General features: G+C 33.9%; 2 protein-coding genes across 2 annotated transcripts in view; one reads left to right on the forward strand and one right to left on the reverse strand.

Annotated features, from left to right (window-relative positions):
* Positions 1–994: 994 nt before the first annotated feature.
* On the reverse strand, positions 995–7,452 carry LOC144356783 (uncharacterized). The gene is made up of 3 exons (XM_078011496.2): positions 6,892–7,452; positions 5,484–5,645; positions 995–3,832 (listed from the first exon to the last, which is right to left on the reverse strand). Exons 1-3 carry the CDS (start codon positions 7,232–7,234, stop codon positions 2,754–2,756), a joined length of 1,584 nt encoding a protein of 527 aa, XP_077867622.1. The 5' UTR covers positions 7,235–7,452; the 3' UTR covers positions 995–2,753.
* A 1,173-nt stretch (positions 7,453–8,625) lies between these two features.
* Positions 8,626–21,156, forward strand: part of LOC100373273 (HEAT repeat-containing protein 1) — a 38,573-nt gene continuing 26,042 nt past the window's right edge. The window contains exons 1-12 of the mRNA XM_085503916.1: positions 8,626–8,725; positions 10,195–10,363; positions 10,815–11,173; positions 12,251–12,352; positions 12,799–13,059; positions 13,717–13,802; positions 14,739–14,993; positions 15,894–16,010; positions 16,757–16,874; positions 17,467–17,565; positions 19,194–19,289; positions 20,417–20,505. Coding sequence (XP_085360042.1) covers positions 10,219–10,363; positions 10,815–11,173; positions 12,251–12,352; positions 12,799–13,059; positions 13,717–13,802; positions 14,739–14,993; positions 15,894–16,010; positions 16,757–16,874; positions 17,467–17,565; positions 19,194–19,289; positions 20,417–20,505 — 1,727 coding nt within the window. The 5' untranslated portion in view covers positions 8,626–8,725; positions 10,195–10,218. The remainder of the gene's footprint in view (positions 8,726–10,194; positions 10,364–10,814; positions 11,174–12,250; positions 12,353–12,798; positions 13,060–13,716; positions 13,803–14,738; positions 14,994–15,893; positions 16,011–16,756; positions 16,875–17,466; positions 17,566–19,193; positions 19,290–20,416; positions 20,506–21,156) is intronic.

Genomic DNA, 21,156 nt, shown 5'->3' on the forward strand with positions numbered 1-21,156 from the left:
TCGCCACCAGGGAAGTCTTTTTGTTACTGTTGCCATTTTGGTATTTGAACCATCACACCTGTACTATACCAATTACGGTAATATTACGTTGCGTGTGACACACATTCAGTTCATCACAGAAGTGCAATTTCAAGGTATGGAGTGAAATATGTGACTCAAATAATTTATTGTAATTTTTTTCTTATTTGCCAGTGTGATTAGTATACCAGTACCTCCGCTTTTACTGTGAGTGAATATTAATTCTGTGAGATGAGTTAGAGGTGACAAGCCAAATATTGTTACAGTAGTGAGAAGGGATTCATTGCAAATGGGATGCAGCACAAACTTATTATTGAAAAGTGGTTCATCAAGTATAACAGTTGGATTGATGATATTTTCATTTTAGATTTTATCAACGAATTTCTATCACTGGAGAAGATGAAAACAGCAGCTGGGAATGTGTTAGAAATGGAATAATTGTAATATTTTGATGAACCATTGTCAGCAGAGTTGGTTATGGCTGTTATATCAAACATTTAAAATATGACTATATTGTAGGATGTACATGTATCGTCTACAATTGTTAGATTTTCCTTTAAAATTAATAGTACCAATATAACACACTGGTTATATGCCTACTTACTGCAACGTAATCAGCATGTATTTTATACAAACATATATACTGGGTGTACAATGTATTTTACACACATTGCATGGGACTCAAATCAAACATAAGGCACAAGTATGGCAATTAAGGTACTTTTTTGCCAGCTAGAGAAAATGTTACTGTCCAGTACATAGCAGGAGTTTTTTTTCCCTATTGAACGCATCATTCTTATAGCAAAGCCTTCTGAACATGTTCCCAGGAAGTATATAAATAGGGAGATAGCGTTTTTCATAAGATTTTTGTGCAGCATCCTTTGTCCAACTCCAGTGGATATTATACCGGTCTAGTTTTCTGGATTTTTCATAAGTGAGTTACTGTTTGTCTAGGGAAATAATTGCACATACTGCATAGATTCCATATATTTAATATATAAATGAAGCCATATTACAGTCATTATCATATTTTTTATTCAGACATCACATCAAGCTAACCATGTTTTTATACATGAAATCATGATTTAATATTTCAACATGCTTATCCTGCTATTAATCATTAGTTTAACAAAGCAAGACATATCTAGCCACAGCTGTGTAAAAACTTGAGTAGATTTGTTACACAATTTGATTACAAAAATATAAAAATACATTTTTCATATAAAATTAATTTTTCAATATATACAGATGTAAGATGTAAAAATTCACAGCATGATTATATAAAAGAACAAAAATGTGTTAATATTTGATATATATATGATATGTGGTATATAAAAGTTAATTAATATACACTATATATAATATAGAAAACTTACTATTAATATTGATTAAAGAATGAGATCTATGAGAATGAAATCTAGTCTACAAGCAATGTTTGTAGATGACCAGCAGGTTCAATGTTTTCCAACTGATCTCCATGTCACTATTGGACATGCAGGCTGTGCAGCTTACATCTAGGTCACTTTTTGACATGCTCTGTTTCGCAGCTGATCTTTTGGTAATTTTTTTAGCTCCGCTGTCGACTTTGTCGAGCGGAACTTATCATATGAGTGATTGTCCGTCGTTGTCCGTCGTCGTCCGTGTCAATGTTTTACTTTTTCGACTTCTTCTTGAAACCTTGGGTAGACCTCTCTTAGGTTTGTTCATTTCATGTTGATATCTTCAATTCTCTAATTTTGGTGAATATTTTTGAATTTTTGAATTCTTGTTGAAAACAGCACGTCCCATTGCATTGATACTATGCATATTGTTCATTTTCTAATGATATCTTCTATTCTTTAATTGAAATGTGCAGTGCTAACAGCGAAGCTATCTCAGCCGAGAGGCTGCTTGTTTATTATTAAATACAAGTTTTGCAATTGGTCTCAAGGGTCAGTTTTTGACAGGTAATTTACCCATTTTCTAGCTGAGCTGTAAGTCGCTCTTTATGTAAGTTTTCCAGCTGAACCTCTAGGTCACTCTTTAATACGCCAGTTTTCCAGCTGACCCTCTAGGTCACTCTTTAATACACCAGTTTTCCAGCTGACCCTCTAGGTCACTTTTTAATAAGCCAGTTTTCCAGCTGACCTTCTAGGTCAATCTTTAACAAGCCAGTTTTCCAGCTGACCCTCTAAGTCACTCTTTAATACACTAGTTTTCCAGCTGACCCTCTAGGTCACTCTTTAATAAACCAGTTTTCCAGCTGACCCTCTAGGTCACTCTTTAACAAGCAAGTTTTTCAGCTGACCCTCTAAGTCACTCTTTAATACACCAGTTTTCCAGCTGACCCTCTAGGTCACTCTTTAATACACCAGTTTTCCAGCTGACCCTCTAGGTCACTTTTTAATAAGCCAGTTTTCCAGCTGACCTTCTAGGTCAATCTTTAACAAGCCAGTTTTCCAGCTGACCCTCTAAGTCACTCTTTAATACACTAGTTTTCCAGCTGACCCTCTAGGTCACTCTTTAATAAACCAGTTTTCCAGCTGACCCTCTAGGTCACTCTTTAACAAGCAAGTTTTTCAGCTGACCCTCTAAGTCACTCTTTAATACACCAGTTTTCCAGCTGACCCTCTAGGTCACTTTTTAATAAGCCAGTTTTCCAGCTGACCTTCTAGGTCACTCTTTAACAAGCCAGTTTTCCAGCTGACCCTCTAAGTCACTCTTTAATACACTAGTTTTCCAGCTGACCCTCTAGGTCACTCTTTAACACGCCAGTTTTCCAGCTGACCTCTCTGAATCAATGCAACTTCTAATACAAGCCTTAATATGGCGGGAATAGAAAAGGAACATTCCTTACTATCAGTATCAATTCTCACATCAACAAAAGATATATTTTTCAAATCCTGAAGAATTGCGCGTAAACTCACACCATTATATTTAGCATGTAATTTACAATCTGGTATAGTATGTCTTTCTTCACCGCGACGGATATAATCCAATAACATATTAACTGATACAGGGTGATTCCTTTGTAAATCTTTCACCATTTCCAGTTGCTTCCTCATGATTTCCCTTTCTTTGGAATATCCAAATATTTCCAGCCATTCTTCCTTTGAAAGGTGTTTCCAGTGATCAAGGAAGGCCTCTAAGGTAAAGTTCCATTCCTTGATAAACTCCACAGCTCGGGACACGGCATACGGTTGACATCCAGTCAGCTTCCAAATATTATGAAGTTCAGTCTTTTCTGTCTCATTCAACAGGGTGGAAAAATGTATGCTATCATTTAAGAACTGGTGGATGTTGCCAAGCGTAAGTCCCCAATATAATTCATAAACAGAGACACGATGTAACATAGATGTCGGCACAGACTGTGCTGTATAGAGCACATGTTGCATTTGTGGATTCACCGAAGTCAGCTCCTTCACAATTCGTTGCATTTCACGTAAATCAAGATCAGGCAGGAAATCCACATCCGTAAATATAACCAGCCATCTATCGTGACTCGCTAAATACTGTCGTATATAGTAAACAGCACTCTCAAAGAACGCATAGTTCTGTTCACTTTGCATCACAAGTACCTCATCTCGATGAAGAGCTAAGTAACCAGCCATCGCTATAATATCAGATCGCCTTGACAACCAAAAGACACCATTATCATATCTGTTTCTGTTATCATGTGCGTATGTTTTTGACAGACACTTTTTACCTTGTCCAAGGATGCCTTTCAGGAGACAGAATTGATGGGAATCCAGGCACTTTTCCAAATGACTCAGATGTACACCTTGACCGTAGTAGTATTTATACTTGGGAGGGACATTAAAGAATATTTCACTCTCTGAAATAGTTAGAAAGCTGTATTTTAGAAAGAAACATTTTCAATCCCACTTTGCATGATCTATCGAAAACCTCTCACTGACCTCTGTAAAAATCATAAGAGCTTTGAATTATGTACACTTCATGAGAAATCAGACATAACCTTGAAAATAAATTTAGTAAAGTTAATTTGAGAGATTACAACTTTGAAACTTATTGTGGAATACTTTATTTTCGCTCGGAATTTATTTTCGCTATTTTCGCTGAAGGGATGATTCCCTGAAAATAAAATCCATCGAATATACTTTTTTCCTATATTTCACATTAAACTTAATTCCAGCAAAAAGAAAGTATTCCACAGCATGTTAAATTTGGTGATCAGACACCACAAACTTCAATGCAAGATAGCTTCAGAGCTACAATATTTCATGATTTGTTACCATGGCAACTGTTTTTATCATTTCTCATGATGATTACAATAATCAGTGTAAGGCGTTATGCATATACATGTAATACAAAGCGCTGTACATGTCCTAAAGAGGGGCAGAGACAATTAAAATAAAGGAGGGGCAAGGTTAGGATTAATGTTACAGATGAGGGGGCCATGAGGAAGTCTTATAATTACCGTCTTAATTGGGGACTAGTTGTCGAAAATAACATTTTTTACCAAAAATGACAAAAACATTCACTTAAAATCCAAATTTGCATATTTTGACGACGAATTTAACAAATCTGACAGAGGACCACCCCATGTATCCTTGCTGCAAATATGAAAGCAATTGGACTCACGGTTTAGGACTAGTTGTCGAAAATAACATTTTTTACCAAAAATGACAAAAATATTCACTTAAAATTCAAATTTGCATATTTTGACACAACTTTAACAAATCTAACAGAGGACCACCCCAAGTACCTTTGGTACAAATGTGAATGTAATTGGTCAAGTACTTTTGAAGAAGAAGTCGTTTAAAGGAAAACTTCATGCAGGACGCAAGACAGACGACGCTGGAGAGATCCCCATATTAACAGCCCCGCTGGGTCATCTGCGATGACAGCAGAGCTAATAAATCATGTTATTAAACGTAAACCTTGAAAAAAAAACACATTTTGTGACTATATTGTTTTGCTGTGAATTTGGAGAAGATTACACTTTTGTCTAGTGACAACTCACTGTGAGCAAATGATTTCAAACAACCAATGAGCAACTACTACAAAATATTTGTGAGAAATTTGAGTTCTATTCACTTTTGACGGCATTTCATTGTATACCTGTAGGTTTAATGTCAATGCCAACAGCTATCGTTTGAAGTTATAAGACATTAGTTGCTTTACAATTCCTCTATCACCAGTCTTGAAACGTGTACTGTTTGAGGTGGGAATTATATTCATCTTGTAAGTAGCACACAATAAGGTTGAGTAAAATGCATATAAATTGCTATAGATAGCCAAAACAATTTGGGTATTTCAAGGGTGTTTCAAACCTTATGAATATTAATTAGCTTATGAATATTAATGAGCAACCAGCACTCCCAAAGAGCTGAGTAGATCCCTGATATGCACAGCAGACAAAAAAAAATATTTGCTTCTATATCACTTTTTGCTCAGAGAAATCATTCATAATAATATTTTCCTAGATTGCCTCATCCTTCCTTCACCCCATCTCTATAGCTTACCTTTACTGTTGCTATGGGGACAAGTCTGAGATGATGGTGATTGTAGAAAATAATCACCAGCACTGAATAGCTTTAGAAGGATAACAATTGTGCTAAGAATGAGACATAATGTCGGCCAATTCTCCTTACTCTGCCACACTCTTCGAACTTTACCAATAGAAGCTATGAATGGAAAAAAAAGAGCATTTTTATTTATAATGTAAAAAAAAAAGTATACTCTCAAGATCCAATTTGGTTAAAAACTGTAATATACTTTAGTATAAATCACGCCCTCTGAGACGAAGCACTTCTATGATGTAAGATGACACAATGGCCATTAAAAACGTCAATATCAATTTGATCGAATGTTGCTCATCAATTAACAAAATGTTTTTGAGATATTTTACTATTATTCTAGATGACAAACAACATTTTGGCGTCACATAAGAACTTATCACCAGGGGACACAATAGAAATGGTGCACTGGATGTTGTAGAAATATGCATCAAACCTACATGATTTACATTGTACCATGGAACTACAAATAACAGGAAGAACAGCACTATTAAGAATATTAAGTCAGATTAATTTGTTTGCTTGCTTTCTCTACTACCGTAATCCGAGTCATATTTAGTGAGTATGTTTAACATGTGGCTGTCAGCGGTTTGATGTTTTTATAGATTTTTAACTAGAACATTTATTTAATTTTCATTAAATAATAATAAATCTACATTCTAATTATTTTTTAATCGTATTTTAAGCAATGATGGGTAATTCACTAAAGTAAAATTGTAGCTGGTGTGTGAAATTAGACAGGTCATTATTTTTCACTTTTCACTAGATTTCCATTCAGGTCATCATCATAGGGATAAAATGTAATTTCCATTCAATTTCAACAATGTTAGTGAGATTCACATCTTCGCTTTATCAGTCGGTATTGTATCGGCAGTTTTAACAGTGCCCACTTCATTTTACAACCAATATTAATGTGACAAAGGTCAAAGATAACATAAACTTGCATTAATTACCTTATTTTCAATACGAATATATAAACAGTCAAAATAAACATATACCGGTAGTTTAAAGGAACGAAGTTGTTCTTTCGACGGTTTGTTGTACCACGATTTACCACTGACTGAATTGTCTGGCGTATATATAGCTCTCTTTATTGAATCAAAGTTTCATATAATTTGCTTTATTAATAGAATGGAGCTTGATTTAATGATATGTGTATGCCCTCTATGACAGACAGACGGTTAAATAAGTCGCATTTTAATGATCTAGCATGCAATGAATGCAAGTTGTTTTGCTTATGTGTACTTATATTCGAGAAGCGCACCCCACTAATAGAGCAAATACGGTACATGAATGTTTCCTTTCTGTGAATTGTTGTTACGATATGGAAAGAATACCGTTCCTATTACTTTACCTGATTCCGTCTTTTTTAACCACTGACATCGTTGTAATTTCGCAGCGAGTGGTTCTCTATTGATACCACGTAACAGTTCGACTAGATACGCCACGTTATGACAAGAGATTATACCCCGGTGTTCGAGTTCGTTGATAACATCTTGGAAAGTCTGCAATTCTTCTTTAATCCGATCACCTATAATATTGGGAGTGACTAAAAACTTTACATCATCCAGCAAAGTTACACAGTTGTCGCATTTTAGCGCTTCGATTATTTCTGTCAATTCTCGGTGAAACGCGACGGTTTTGAAATCTTCACTCGTCCGTAGCGATGTGGATTTCCGGGAAAGAAGTGTCCCCATTTTCGTCACACAGTGGCGATTTTCGTTTACGCCTGCTCTAAACTAAATTGAGTAAAGTTCCAACCTACATAACGTGGTTACTATAACAGTGCATAACAGGACATATGTGGTATCGAGTGTACACGCACAACGCTGGGTTTTAGCCGAGATTAGGATAAAGACTGTTTTCGTTGTTGGGCTTCGTCGTCCATTTTCACAACTTTATTCTCAGGTCAGGTCAAAGGTCGACTATCTCATTCGATGTCAATTGCGTTCGGGAGAGATAAATGTAGATATAGATGAAAGTAGACATAAAATGTACAATTTGGACGGCAATTTACGAGTAACGAATCTAGTTAAAAATATTATCTATAATAATTGAATATATCTGTTCCAGTTTATCGTCAACGAAAGCAATTTAATACATCCTACTACCCTATGTTATAATTGACTCGTCCTCAAACTTATGCAAAGAGCAGGGAGTTTCACCTTCGGGTTTGCGCAATATTGGCGATGTGAGATTAGCGACAACTTGAATGAGCGCGCGTGTTGTTGTTTTTTGTGTGTGGGAGGGTAGACCAATATTAATGAAAACATTCTGTTTATCCAAAAATAAAAAAATAAAAAACACATTATATTTCTCTCCTTCGGATGATTACCCGTTTCTATTTAGTTTGTGTTCAAGTTGGTATTCTCGCACATTTCGGAGTTCACATTTGAGCAAGAAATATTCTCCGTCCTTTTCCGTTTTTTTTTCTCCATAGTTTCTTTTTTTTCTTTACCACAGACTAAGCATTTGTTGTTACTCACCTATGTATCTGTCCCCGGATCTGTTCATTTTCATCTACAAATCACGTATACTCAAATTTTCTTTGGGCATTAAAATGGTTACATTTGTTTTCCGGCTTTTTCATATAATTTTACTTCTGCCTACCCAGCATTTTTAAAATTCCAAGGTTGTGTTTTGCTGTCTATGTCTAAGGTTATTTATCATAATTATGTGAATCGGGTTTTTATTTCAAATTTTCCTATTAGTTTTTTTCCTTCTGTCGTTTTTTGTTAACATTGACAAACAGGGACAACCGGGATTAAAAATCGAGCAGTCATTCTGAATGTTGATATAGGTTGGAACAATTGGTTGTCTTTCCTCTCATCTACAAAATCCTAATAGGGAAACGAACGCAATAAAGATAATTATATCTATTATTACTACAATATAACAAAAGAACATGGTACAAATAAAACAAAAATTTAAAATCAAACAAATATACAAACAATACACGCCGTACATTATGTCAGATTTTAATTGCTGGATTCCATGCGCCAATCAAACGTCGGCGAATTTAACAGGATACGGATCCGGCGCCAACTTCATGTTCGTTTCAAAAAGAATCATGGGAAGAGTTCAACAGGCTGACCTCTGTGCACATGTGAGCTTTGCATCATATTTTTTTCAGGCGTGTTTAAGTGTTCGGAATCGGTGCTGGATTTTCAATATTCCGACATAAATAGGTAAAGCAAGACATTTTACGAATACAACAATTATTGTCTGTGTAACATTGTTCGATGCAAAGTGACCCGAGCGGGGCCCGAGGCCACGTGTGTTGGTGTCGTGCCGTGTCGGATACTACGAGTATGTATTTCTAACTCTCCAGTCTGGCCAAATTATACGAGTGTCGATTATCCAATCTCTTGATTATCAAGAATATTATATTAGAATATTTTTATATTATTGAAATGTAATTTTCAGCTATTTTTAGCTTAACAACATATAATTGACCCAGAAGAAATCTTTAATGTGACCCCTGACCTTGGGCTTGTGGGAGAGTGTGGGTCTGAACACTGACTTATACAATTGTGATATCTAAAACCATAAGTCCTCGCACCATCATGACATGATGCACTCTCTACACAGTTTGCGATCACATTATGGCTGTCATTTTTTTTTAATTTTGGCTGAATGATATAGGTAGCAGCAGGGAGAAAATGATTGAATTAAAAATTTATCGATAAGAGTTCATTAAGGCCCGTTTACCCATAATTCTAATCCTAAACCTGCCTCTCCAGTGCCCCCCATTTCAATTGCATATACCCCTCTTCTTGTCATAGTTATTTGGAGAGGCACATTGAACTAACTACCTTTGGGGGGCTGTAGTGTTAGAGTTAGGGTTCAAGTTAAGAGAGGACTCTGGTTTTCCATAAAGCCACAAGGTTGCATCCCCTGTTTGAATTTATAGAATGACTATTTTACTTATAGTCTGCACCCAAGCACCATCCCTCGGACGGTGACCTAAGCCAACATTTATGCATACATACCCAATACAAAGCAATGTATAACAAAATTTATTGTAGTGAAGACATTATATATCTTGGTGGATAACCAGCACATAACACCAGCTTTCGATCAGTATAATTCAAAAATGTTGTAACTTCTAGATTTGATTTTAGCCTAAGATCCTCAAAATTAAAAAGACATTCAATTCAACTAATTACAACGTTAACTGCTACATTTGTACATATATATACATGTGAGAGTGTAGCTTGTACATGTACAAGATAAAGTCGCAAGTTCATTTGGCCAGTTTTGTGTTCATTCTCCATTTACCGGTAGTAACTTGTAGTAACTACTGGACACTGGACAAAAGCAATCATGTCATCAACAAAAATGTCAAGTTTTCTAATGTCAATTAAGAAATGCTACTGTATTTGGTCTATTAGAACCTGTTCTCCAATAGAAGTGCATATAAACCCAAAGTCACATTTGTTATTCATTATTCATTGAATCTTTTAAATATTACTTATTTTGACCTTAGAAATACCTCTCTAATTAGCATAAGAATGCTTTTTGACCTTAGAAACACCTCTCTAATTTACATAAGATTGCTACCAATAGAATAAATACGGTATATATCATTTCATGGCAAGACAATACTTGTATTGTCACAGTTTAATATTGAATGTTTTTGTAAATTGTATTGAAGGACACAAGGCAAAAAAGTTCAATCATGACTTCATTGGCTTCTCAGCTGAAGAAACTTGCCTTACCCCAGACGCAGCAGAGTCAGTTGTCTAGAGACAGAGAAAAGGCATCTTTGTTGTTTGATCCTAAAGAAGCATCAAGTTTAGACAGAGAAACTTTTTATGCATTAGGTATGTACACTTCATTGTAAAACTGTTGAATTTTGGCTGATAGAAGTATTAGACAAAAACTTTTCATTCCAGGGAAAGTTTGAAAATATGGTGTTACTCAAAAATTCAATACCACCGCAACAACAAGATATATGTTCGAAATTTAATATTTTTTAAATAAATGAAATACAAGTATTAAAAGTTGATTTGGTTTGACAAAACAGCCTGTGAAAAGGGCTGTATTCGTTGCACCAGATATTTTTTGACATTTATCGACATATACATCTCATGTAAAATATATTGTTTGTTTACATGTGCTGTGTGACGACAACTGCCCTGTACCAAACATTTTTTACGCATATATGTATTTCTTGGGTCCATATTGAGCATGTGTGATGTTGTTTCGTGGTGCTTTCAATTATTCAACAAGCAGAATTACCGGTAACTAAGATTTGTTTAATTTTCTCATCAGGGGTAAATGGTCTAGAAGAATTGATAGGAATTGATCCTTCATTCCAAGATTACGAAGTCACGTTATTCGACGAAGCATCAAAATCTCTGGAGAGATCCATCCAATCGGTTGAAATAAACCAAAAACTGAACAAAAAGATATCTGAATTCTTGTTGAGATTGTCACCGTATTTTCTGTTGAAGCCAGCACAGAAGACATTGGAGTGGTTGATACATAGATTTTATATACACCAGTATAATGTCGATGATTTGTTAATGTGCGTCCTGCCGTATCATGAGACTATGATATTTGTACGAGTTATACAGCTATTAAAAGTAGCGGATCCCACACATAAATGGCATTGGCTTCATCCAATACAGGTAACTGTTCAGATCCAATCAATTTTGATTAATGATGGATGCGCAAGTATGTGAAAAATTAAGTTGGTAGGGTGGGGTAGCGGGGTGTACTACTAAAAATATCTTGTACATGCTGTGTAAAAGGATCCATCCAAAAAATTAAGAAGAGTGAATGAAAAAAAAATGGGGTGCAAACATGTGTTAGTGACCTCCCCCATAGTGTTGTTACATACTAATACTACCGATAGTACTTGATGGCCACTTTGAATTGAGAATAGCTAGAAAAGCACACAAAACGTTTGTTTTTTGTTTTTTTTCTTTTTTCTTTTGTTTTTTTTCAAAAAAATCCTCTATCTAGAAATGTGTTTGATATGGCAATATTGAAGAGCTTTTTTTGTGGATGATAGTTTTTAATCAGCATAACCATTTTATAATGTAGTTGTGTTGTATAGTACTGTAGAATACTTCATTTTAGCTGGAGTTTATTTTCACTGAATAGACTTTTTAGGTGTTTTGTATGGAATTTATTTTCACTGATTTTTGACTAGTTGAATGTAAATTGTAAGAAAAAAAGGTGTATTCGCTTGATTTTATTTTGACTGTATTATTCCTTCAGTGAAAAAGTACTGTAAAAGGGGTAATTATTCACTGTGTTTTAATTTGGCTTATTTCTCTGACTGGAAAAATGCGCTAAATTAAAACACAGTGAATATGTAAAATTTAGCATAGAACACATCTAAATGACGAAACCGTGAATTTAAAACCCACTGAATATGCCTGAAATATTAAATCAGTGAAAATTGGTCATTTTACAGTATTCTACAGTAGTTTATAACAATGCTCTTAATTGTGTGATCATGGCCTGCAAGAGATGGAAATATTTACTCAATGATGAAAGATATTTACACCTTTGGTATTTGTAAATATGGTATTAATTTACATTGCCACTGAAGTAGTCAAATTGAAGATTACGAAGTCTATTCTCTTGACCAGGGGTAAAAAATAATGGGAAGCCAGTGTCCTTAAAAATGAAATCAGTCTCATTTCAACAAGAGGCATATTTATCATGTAGTAAATGTATCTACTGTTGTTTTGTAGAAACCCGGGGTAGCCCTTGCAAGATCAACTTTACTAAATCACTGCTACAAAGATGCTGGATTTCTACATTTTATTTGTGAAATGGTTCCCAAGTCTATCAAGGTAAGATTTTAACATCCAACCAAAGATTGTCTGTTTGTTAAGCAGTGATAAAATGAGATAACAACCGACCAAAATGCATTTTGTCTGACGTTTATCACCAATAGATTTGATGTTTTTTTTGTCACAATGTGTTGGGGTATCAGTTTATACTTGGCTGGTACTGTCTTTATAGCGTATCATCCAAAAAGCCCAAACACACATTAACAACATGAATACTAAAAATGCGTAGTTGGAACAACAGCCTCAATTTGTTTAAAGCAAAGCGCGTATTCAAAACTTTGCGTAAACAATGTTCTTTTTACGTTGTATGTACGGCGCTATTTGAACCCTATCAAACACGATGCGGTGTGACGACTATAACGCTTAAAAACAATCTGAGAAGGGGAGGAGGAGGGTGGTAACGCACAAGTTGTTCTCTAAATAATATTCATTTATCCTTGATGAAGGCACATGGTGTAACGTCGTCAAGTACAGCATCTCTACGAGTTCTATTTTCATTTTACACCTCCACCGTAATTGGTATGATAGAATACTGCAATACAGTTACCGAGATATTGCTGTCGAACCTGATACCGTACATCCTAAAAGGATTGAAATCGACGTACTCTGACTACAAAGCGGCATCGTACATGATAATTTGTCAATTGGTGACAAAAACTACACTGAAAATGAACTTTCTTGATCCATTTATCAAGTCTGTATGCAAGGTGCGTTCTATTTCTCTCCCTATACTATGAAAACTCAATTCAGAAAAGTTTTTGTGAAAAAAAAAATTCCCGTGGTGAAAGTTTTCTTAATTTTTTCTCTATGAAATTGTAAAAAATGGTTATGTCATGTTGTGACCGTTTAGCAAAAAAAACACTAATTGGCACAAGATGACAAAACCGGAACGTTCATTGAGCTAAAACAATTTTATTATTTTGATATTTAATTAAATGCACTGGGTTTTAAACTTGCAGATTTTCCAGTGAAGCACTTAACATGGATTTAATTTTTATGAATTTTATTCAACAAAAAAATTAAAAACCAGTGAATAATTTGTGTTTACAACAGCAATGAATTGTCATGCCAGATTTAAGAGCACCAACATTTTTTTTTTTTCAACTTTCACAAAATCATTATTTATTTCATATTTTTTCTAAAGTTTTGAGCAAGATCTGTAATTCTGTTCATCTAAACTAAAATTATCAAAGAAATTATCAAAAAATACCTAAATTTCAAAAAAGTTTGCACAAAATTATTAGTGTAGACCAATTACTATTTGCTTTTTAAATATTACTTAAAGTTGTAATGAAAATAGCTGTATCGAGCCAGACCAGATTCATTCATCCTTACATGTATATTTACTTGAATGTTGTTTTTAGCATACGAGTGGTGATCTAGCTGCCGAGGCTGTCATGTGTATTGTCGTAATCTGCCAAACACAGAAGATTGAAAAACTGCCAAAAAAGTAAGTTTTGTTGAATTCCATTGATTTGATTCATGGGCTGAAATTTTAAAAACGATCCTGTTTACCCACTATGAGAAACTGGTTGTGTACACAAAAGTATATTTGTTAAATTTAGCTTCTGTGTTCAACACCTTTGATTGCTGAAGCAAACTTCATAAAACAAAATCTGAATGATTTTTTGTGTCCAATATAACATCAAAGTAATTTTGGGATCTGACTTTTTAAATAACTGCCCAAAAACCTTCCTGGAAAATGTATGTATCATGATAACACAGCACTCTACTATGTAATGTTACATTTACTGTATTTTCATCATTATTCTAATGGACAGCCAGTTTTCATATTCGGTTGCCGCATGACAAAAGTGGTTGTCCATGGCAACAAGATAACTGCTAATTTTGATCCCTGGAATGACATTTTGACCTCAACCATATATACAAGAATTTGATATGTTGAAAAAAGCTGTTAACGATTAAGCTGCTCTCAATCTTGTAAGTTGCTTTGTATTCGCTTTGCGATATTGATGTATATAAATTACATCTCAGTACTATGACAAATGTATAGTTTTTATTGTCATGGTAATTATACCTCATCATGACAATGGTGCAGTTTTAATTATCATGACAATTGTGTAGTTTTTATTGTCATGGTAATTATGCATTGCCATGACAATGGTGCTGTTTCTTCATCATGATTGTGCATTACCCGTATTTTGAAAGAACGCATGTGAAGGGTGTGGGAGTGGCATATAGGCATTATTAAAATATTATCCTACTGTAAAACATGTTGGAATAGCTATATGCTGTTGTCTCACCACTTGAATAAACACAGCCTTTATTTTCGTATGAATATTTTTGTTTAATTTATTTTAGGTAATTATTGTATATATTACATTTTATTGCTTTCAATTAATATTGCATTTATGTTTTTACACAGGGCTGTTAAAAGTTTATCAAAATTGGATGGCATAATACAGATATTAGAGCAGTTGTCGTTATCAACAAATATAAGACCATTCATGGAAGTATTTCTACAAAGAATTGTAACAAATACTTTTGCTGAAGGCGTTGCTATGGCAACAAGTAGTGAGGGTGAAAATGATTTTTCAGCTGGTCCTGTTTATAGTACTTTACTTGAGAATGTCATCCATGATGTTGCCATGACAACAGAGACCGTTGATATATTAGCAAGGTGAGTTTAATATGTTGGTGAATCGTCAAACAAGATGCATTTCTATCCACCATTTTTTATGATGAATGCATGTTATGGATTTGTAGGGTGTGGTAAATCAGAAAAACGTTCCGTTAATTTGAGTTATGCTTGTATCACCTCATGAATATTCATGTATTTTTTAAACGCTCGCACTCGTGAGATTGTTTGGTCACTCATGAATATTCATATTATTTGACCACTCATGAAATTCATGATACAAACAAACATTTGTAAACAAAAGCGACATTTATACAACTGTTAGCAATTTTTTTAGCATTAACAAACATTGTCTGCAAATGTGACATGCCTGCACCTATCAAGTTGAAACTTCTCTCATACATGTATATCAGAGATTATATCAGACATGTGCATTTGTTTTATGATCCAATTGAAGGTGCCAAAAATGCATTTATTAAATACAATTTCGGAACCCAATCGCAGACGTGTGTGGACAGATTCTGTTCAAACTTGGTACATACTTTCAACATAATCGGACCTTGATGGTCTTCATTATATTTTTTGGATTGGGGTCAGAATGGCCAACAAGTGGCCATTTTGTTTTGATCCATATATTCAACATGCCTGGACCAATCAAGTACAAACTTACAAGTACATCAGATATCAGATTTGACAAATGCAAAATGGCTGACTGGCAGTTATTGTTTAAACGAATGCAGTTTCACACAGCCATATCCTTATCATACAAGTCTGCTCCAAGCATGTTTAATCTTCATACATTAGGTCATATATATATTTTGAATTGATAATACAATTACTTTTCTATCTTTGCTAGAGCTAGAATTTTCTCCTGAACTTTTGTTCAGTTTTTACTATAAATACCACATAAGATGTACATGAATTATCATTATAATTGTGCAGGTTATTGATTCAGGAGTTCTTGGAGTTCTCACTTGATGAAGACAAACGATATTCAACAGAAAATGTACAGGTTATAAAGGAAAAAATCCATCCGATTATACAAGCATTGGAACAAAAGTATGTGTGTTTAGCTAATGTTACCACGGTATTCACGTGGTGAATGTTTGACTTTCATGTATATGTACCTGTATACGTTTCCTGGAACTCTTTTCAAATACAACATAGTGTGACGCAACTTTCATACTTTATTGAATTAAAATATTCTGTGAAAATAGTTAGCACTGGTATATGCTAAAAATTTATTTTTGACTCTCGTGTGCGAAGCACAAAAAGGAAGTCTTTGCAGTTAGTGTGTCTGTTCCACTGATATCTCAAAAACCATACATTGATTTTTAATTTTTAATGTGTCTTCAATACTCTCAGCACACGGGAGTTCTTTCTAAGCTTTCTTTGATATTGTATTGTATACAGGATCTTAAAATACTGTAAAGCGCTTAATTTTCACTAATATTTTTAGATTTCATGATTTTATTGTATTTGCAAAGACAAAATGTCTGACACTTGATGTAGTCGAGCCGAGAGAAATTTTGCTGCAGCAAAATTGTCACCGACTCGCAAAATTCATGAAAATTTAACTCATGAAATTAAATCAGTTTACAGTACGACTTGTTGCCATGGTTACACATTTTGCAAATTTCATCAATCCATCAACAGTTCTGTGCAGTGGTGAAATATGTGGACGGGGGGGCACTGACCCATACTTTTTAATGGTCATACGGTAACCAGAAATATAACTTTTTGTAGGCCTTGTGTATAATGCTTTGTAGAATTCATATCAATGTCTTCTTGCATCTCTATAATAGGTACCCAGTTTCAGTTGATAAAGCTTTGGAAAATATGTTAAAAGAAATTGAGAGCCAAAAAGAAAAAGACATACTGCAGGAGTTCATATCCATGACAGTTTCAAGATCCAAATATCAGGTATTCTGTGAACAGATTTCTTCTTATTTTTGTCAATTTTGGTTAATTATTGATTGTAAGTCATCAGTCAGAAAGGATTTTGTAGTATAACCCTTCACTTTTAGATTCTGTCTGATTGGTTATTGGGATTATGTATTTTTACCTCACTCATAATGATATTAAAGTGAATATGACCTCTGTGGCAAAAATGTACTATGTGTCAGTACTAGCACTTGCAATTTGCACATACAAAAAAAAGTCAGAAGAGACAACAGTGACATTCAATGTCAGGAACTGTCGCCTGGCAAAAAAAAAAACATTTTAGAAAATAAAAAAATGATAATAAAGTGGAGAGGTGTCGGGTGTTACAATATCTGCAGTTTTCAAACTATCACTGGCCTCATTCGGCAAAATTACTCTTAAAAATGTCTCGCATACCAGACTTTCCCTTGCCGAGTTTCTTTGATAAAATGGTTTTGTTTTTTGGCTAACCCACCTCTTCTTGGAGGGAAACAGACTTCAATGTCCAATTCAATTATATTGTATATGGACCTGGAAATGTTTGGTAGGCATTGAAACATAGCATGAACAAAATGTATTTTTTCTAATTCAGGTTGTTGATGAATCACAGACTTCACTCTTATTGAGTTTAAATCATCCTAGTGGCAGGATTAGACACTCTGCTGTCAAGTATCTGCTGACTAAGATACAGGTATGTCATTTTAACCTATTAGTGTGAGCTGTTGTGATCTGAGCTTATGTACGTTGACTGTTTAGCCTAAAGTGTGCTGCCACATCTGTGAAAAAAACTAGAACTGATTAAAATTAATGAAAAATATATATTTTGAAAAATATATAATATTGTAATTTTTTGTAACAAAAAATTAAAAAAGAATTTTTTATACAATACAAGGGTGATATATACGGTGGCAATTGGTTCAGTATTTAATAATGAAACTAAATTTTGTGAAGTTAAAGACAAAAAAATAAAAATTTTCAGTATGGTAATATTAAGCTTATGTACACAGCGGCAATTGATATACTCAACAGTGAAAATTAATTGTCAGGTTAAGGTAGAGATGCAGTTTACCTGACAGGTATTTTAATTAGTTAATTAGGAAACCAAGATGACCTCCCTTGTCCACAAAACTATATATTTTTGTAAAGCTTATTGTATGAATTTTAAAGTTTTGTTAAGGTTTTATTTTTATGGACACTGTAGTTTGAAATATGCACAAAAATGTGCTTTTTTGGTCAAAAGTGATTATAAAAAAATTAGCTTCTAAACCATTCTTCTGTTTCCTGTCAAAATTGGTTTATGGGTACATCTGTTTACTATGAAGAAAGTGCCGTCTTGAAAACTGTCTACCAGTTGTCAATTTTGTAGGGCAGCAGATCAGATTTCACTACTTCAAGTTTATACATAAATTAACACCCAGGCTAGTTGTCTGTACGATTGCTGTAACACTATTCAACTAAAAACAATGCCCCGACGGCGTTTTGAAGATAAACACTTTGTCAATCATTTGTGAAAATTTCAAAACAAAAGGTCAAAGCGTCAAGGAGCTATTTTTTTTTTAAAGTTCTGGAATGTGCACTAAAAAACTGAGATAATTGCTAATTTGCATAACAATTCACTCAGTAAGAAGTTTGCTAATGCTCATAATTAAAATGGCTGTTACAGTTTCAAATTTAAATGTATTATCGTTTTGTAAAAAGTTAAATACAGTGCATAATATGGAGATCCCGTCATTTCTTTTTTTTACCATGTTTTTTTTTTATTATTTATGTACAGCCTTGCTAAATCTTGCTAAGCATTCAAAAGAGATAATTTTGCACCTGTTATCTATATTTTGAAATCGTTTTTTGAGTATGTTCCACTATTCACAATTCTACAAAATTTCAACAGTAAATATAGCCAAGACTTTTTGGATAATAAAAAGCAAAAACAAAAAAAATTCACTCCCAAGTGCCCACGAACCTGCATTCTACCTTTAATAACCAGAAAAAACAAAAACAAAAGGTTTTTAGTATGACACTGTGAGGGCGCTATTGCATCACATAGAGGCAACCAGTTTCTCATCAAGAATAATGTATGTCGACTTTGTATGATATCCAACGATAAAAAATAAATGTGTAAGGTTAACCATAAAATGTGTTTCAATATGAAAGCACCACATCAGTGTATCTGTACAGGGGGAGGGGGAATTGATCATATTCCTGTGTTTAAAAAATGTAATGTGCAATTTTATATTGCTATTGAGGTACGAGTTTCAGAATAAAATAAGTTTTTTGAAAATGATGTTTTTTAATTATAATCAAACATTGTTTTTTTTACAGACTGGTGAATTGGATGAATTCTATCAAGAGTCTTTGCTTCAGAGGCTTTCCGATGATGACCCCACTGTAGTGAAAGCAGTATTAGATTTAGATGAGGTACGACGATTAAATTACTTTTCAAAACAACTTGCATGCATTTTTATATGAAATGTCAAAAAAAAAAAAAAAAAAAAATTTGCGTTTGAATATTTCATTATCTTTTGATTAAATGCAACAGCCGTCCTGCATGGATGGTGTGTTATTTGTTGTCTAGGAATTTTAAAGAGCTAGGCGCAATATATCAGGCTTAAAAATACTGTACCTCAGCCATGCACATCAATAAATATTAGTATTTCTAAATAATGTCATTCCAGATTAAGTATCTATCATCTAAAATTTGATTCCCAGGCACTTAGTGCTAGTTGCGATGTCATGGTTACAACCTTACATACTTTTGTACAGAATTATAACCAAAAACATTTGTGTGCGTGTGATAGCCATACAGTTTTGGTGGAAATTTACATGCTAATTTGCATATTTGCACATATTACTGAGTGGTGAAAACTTGATTTCTTATATTCCAAATATAAATTCAACATTTCTTGCATTATAAATTTATATGTGTATACTTTCAACGATTTATAAAAGCAGAGCTTGAACTTACCTAACCTTGTACTATGATATGTGATGCACATCTCGCTGGAAGCAAACTCGTGATTCCCATTCAGTATGCATAAGTCATAGTTTTAACCAAAAGCATCAGAAAACACAGTGAGTACATGCTCAGAAATGTTTGATTGCATAAACTGAAATGAGCGAACTGATCACCAATTCAAAAACGCAAAATGAACAAATATAACACACTAGTAAACACAGGTACAGGAACTACAAAAAATGAAATGAACATGAATTGTTTCTTTCACATATTCAATAATTTCCATAAGGATTGGTTTTGTAATTGGCATGTGATCTTCATCAGATATCACACATTTACGAGTCATACTGTTCTGATTATAGCTAGATGTGTAATTTGCATGCTACTTTTGCTAAGCCTATCCCTACCTACATGAACTTGTGTGTACTAGTGCTAACTATGTGTATGTATCCAGTTATTGTACCTGGTATACCACAATCCTCCAATCAAAACAGTTAATCAGTATTCATGAAACAATGCCATTTGATTGGTTTCTTGCTCCTGTGAAATAAATGATCATGTGACTTGATAAATTTTATTTGTTTATTAGAAATTGGTTGATGTGTTGCCAGGCGACAAGCTATATGTGGCTCTATGTGGATTATTGAGTGTTTGGAGTACTCATTCAAATGAATCTTGGTAAGAAACAACCTGCATTACCAGGGATTGAAATAATGGTATTTCTATGGTGCCCTCTTAGCCCTCATGTCACTGACACAAAACATTTTTCTGTGATGCAACTATTTATGCTAATTTACTGGCGTGTCATTGACACAACAGAAAAATCATACGTTGAGAAACGTCTTGTTTTAGATATTATAATAATTTGGAAAAATAAAATTCACTTTTTATATAGTAACAATAAGTGAAAACTAATCAGAGACTGATACTCTGCATGACAAGCTTGTTCTAATTTTATTTAAGCAATGTTTGTAAAATATTTTATTTTAGCTGGAATTAATTTTCGCTGAAAAGATATTTTGGGCGTTTTGTATGAAATTTATTTTCACTGATTTTTGACAAGTGGAATGTAAAATATAGGAAAAAAGGTATATATGCTGAATCATTCCTATAGCGAAAATTAATTCCGAGCAAAAATAAAGCGTTTCACAGTATTTTCACTTTGTAAGGGACCCATATAAAACAAGTCTTGGCATAATGGTCGCTGTCTTTGAAATTTAGCATATCATCTGCAGAGACTGCTGTATACAATATACATCTTAGTACTATTCATATGTGGTGGTTTTACAAAGGCAACATGTTCATATATAATTAACAATATGCTACTTT

This window comes from Saccoglossus kowalevskii, chromosome 9 (assembly GCF_978046115.1).
Source record: "Saccoglossus kowalevskii chromosome 9, keSacKowa6.1, whole genome shotgun sequence".
NCBI lineage: Eukaryota > Metazoa > Hemichordata > Enteropneusta > Harrimaniidae > Saccoglossus > Saccoglossus kowalevskii.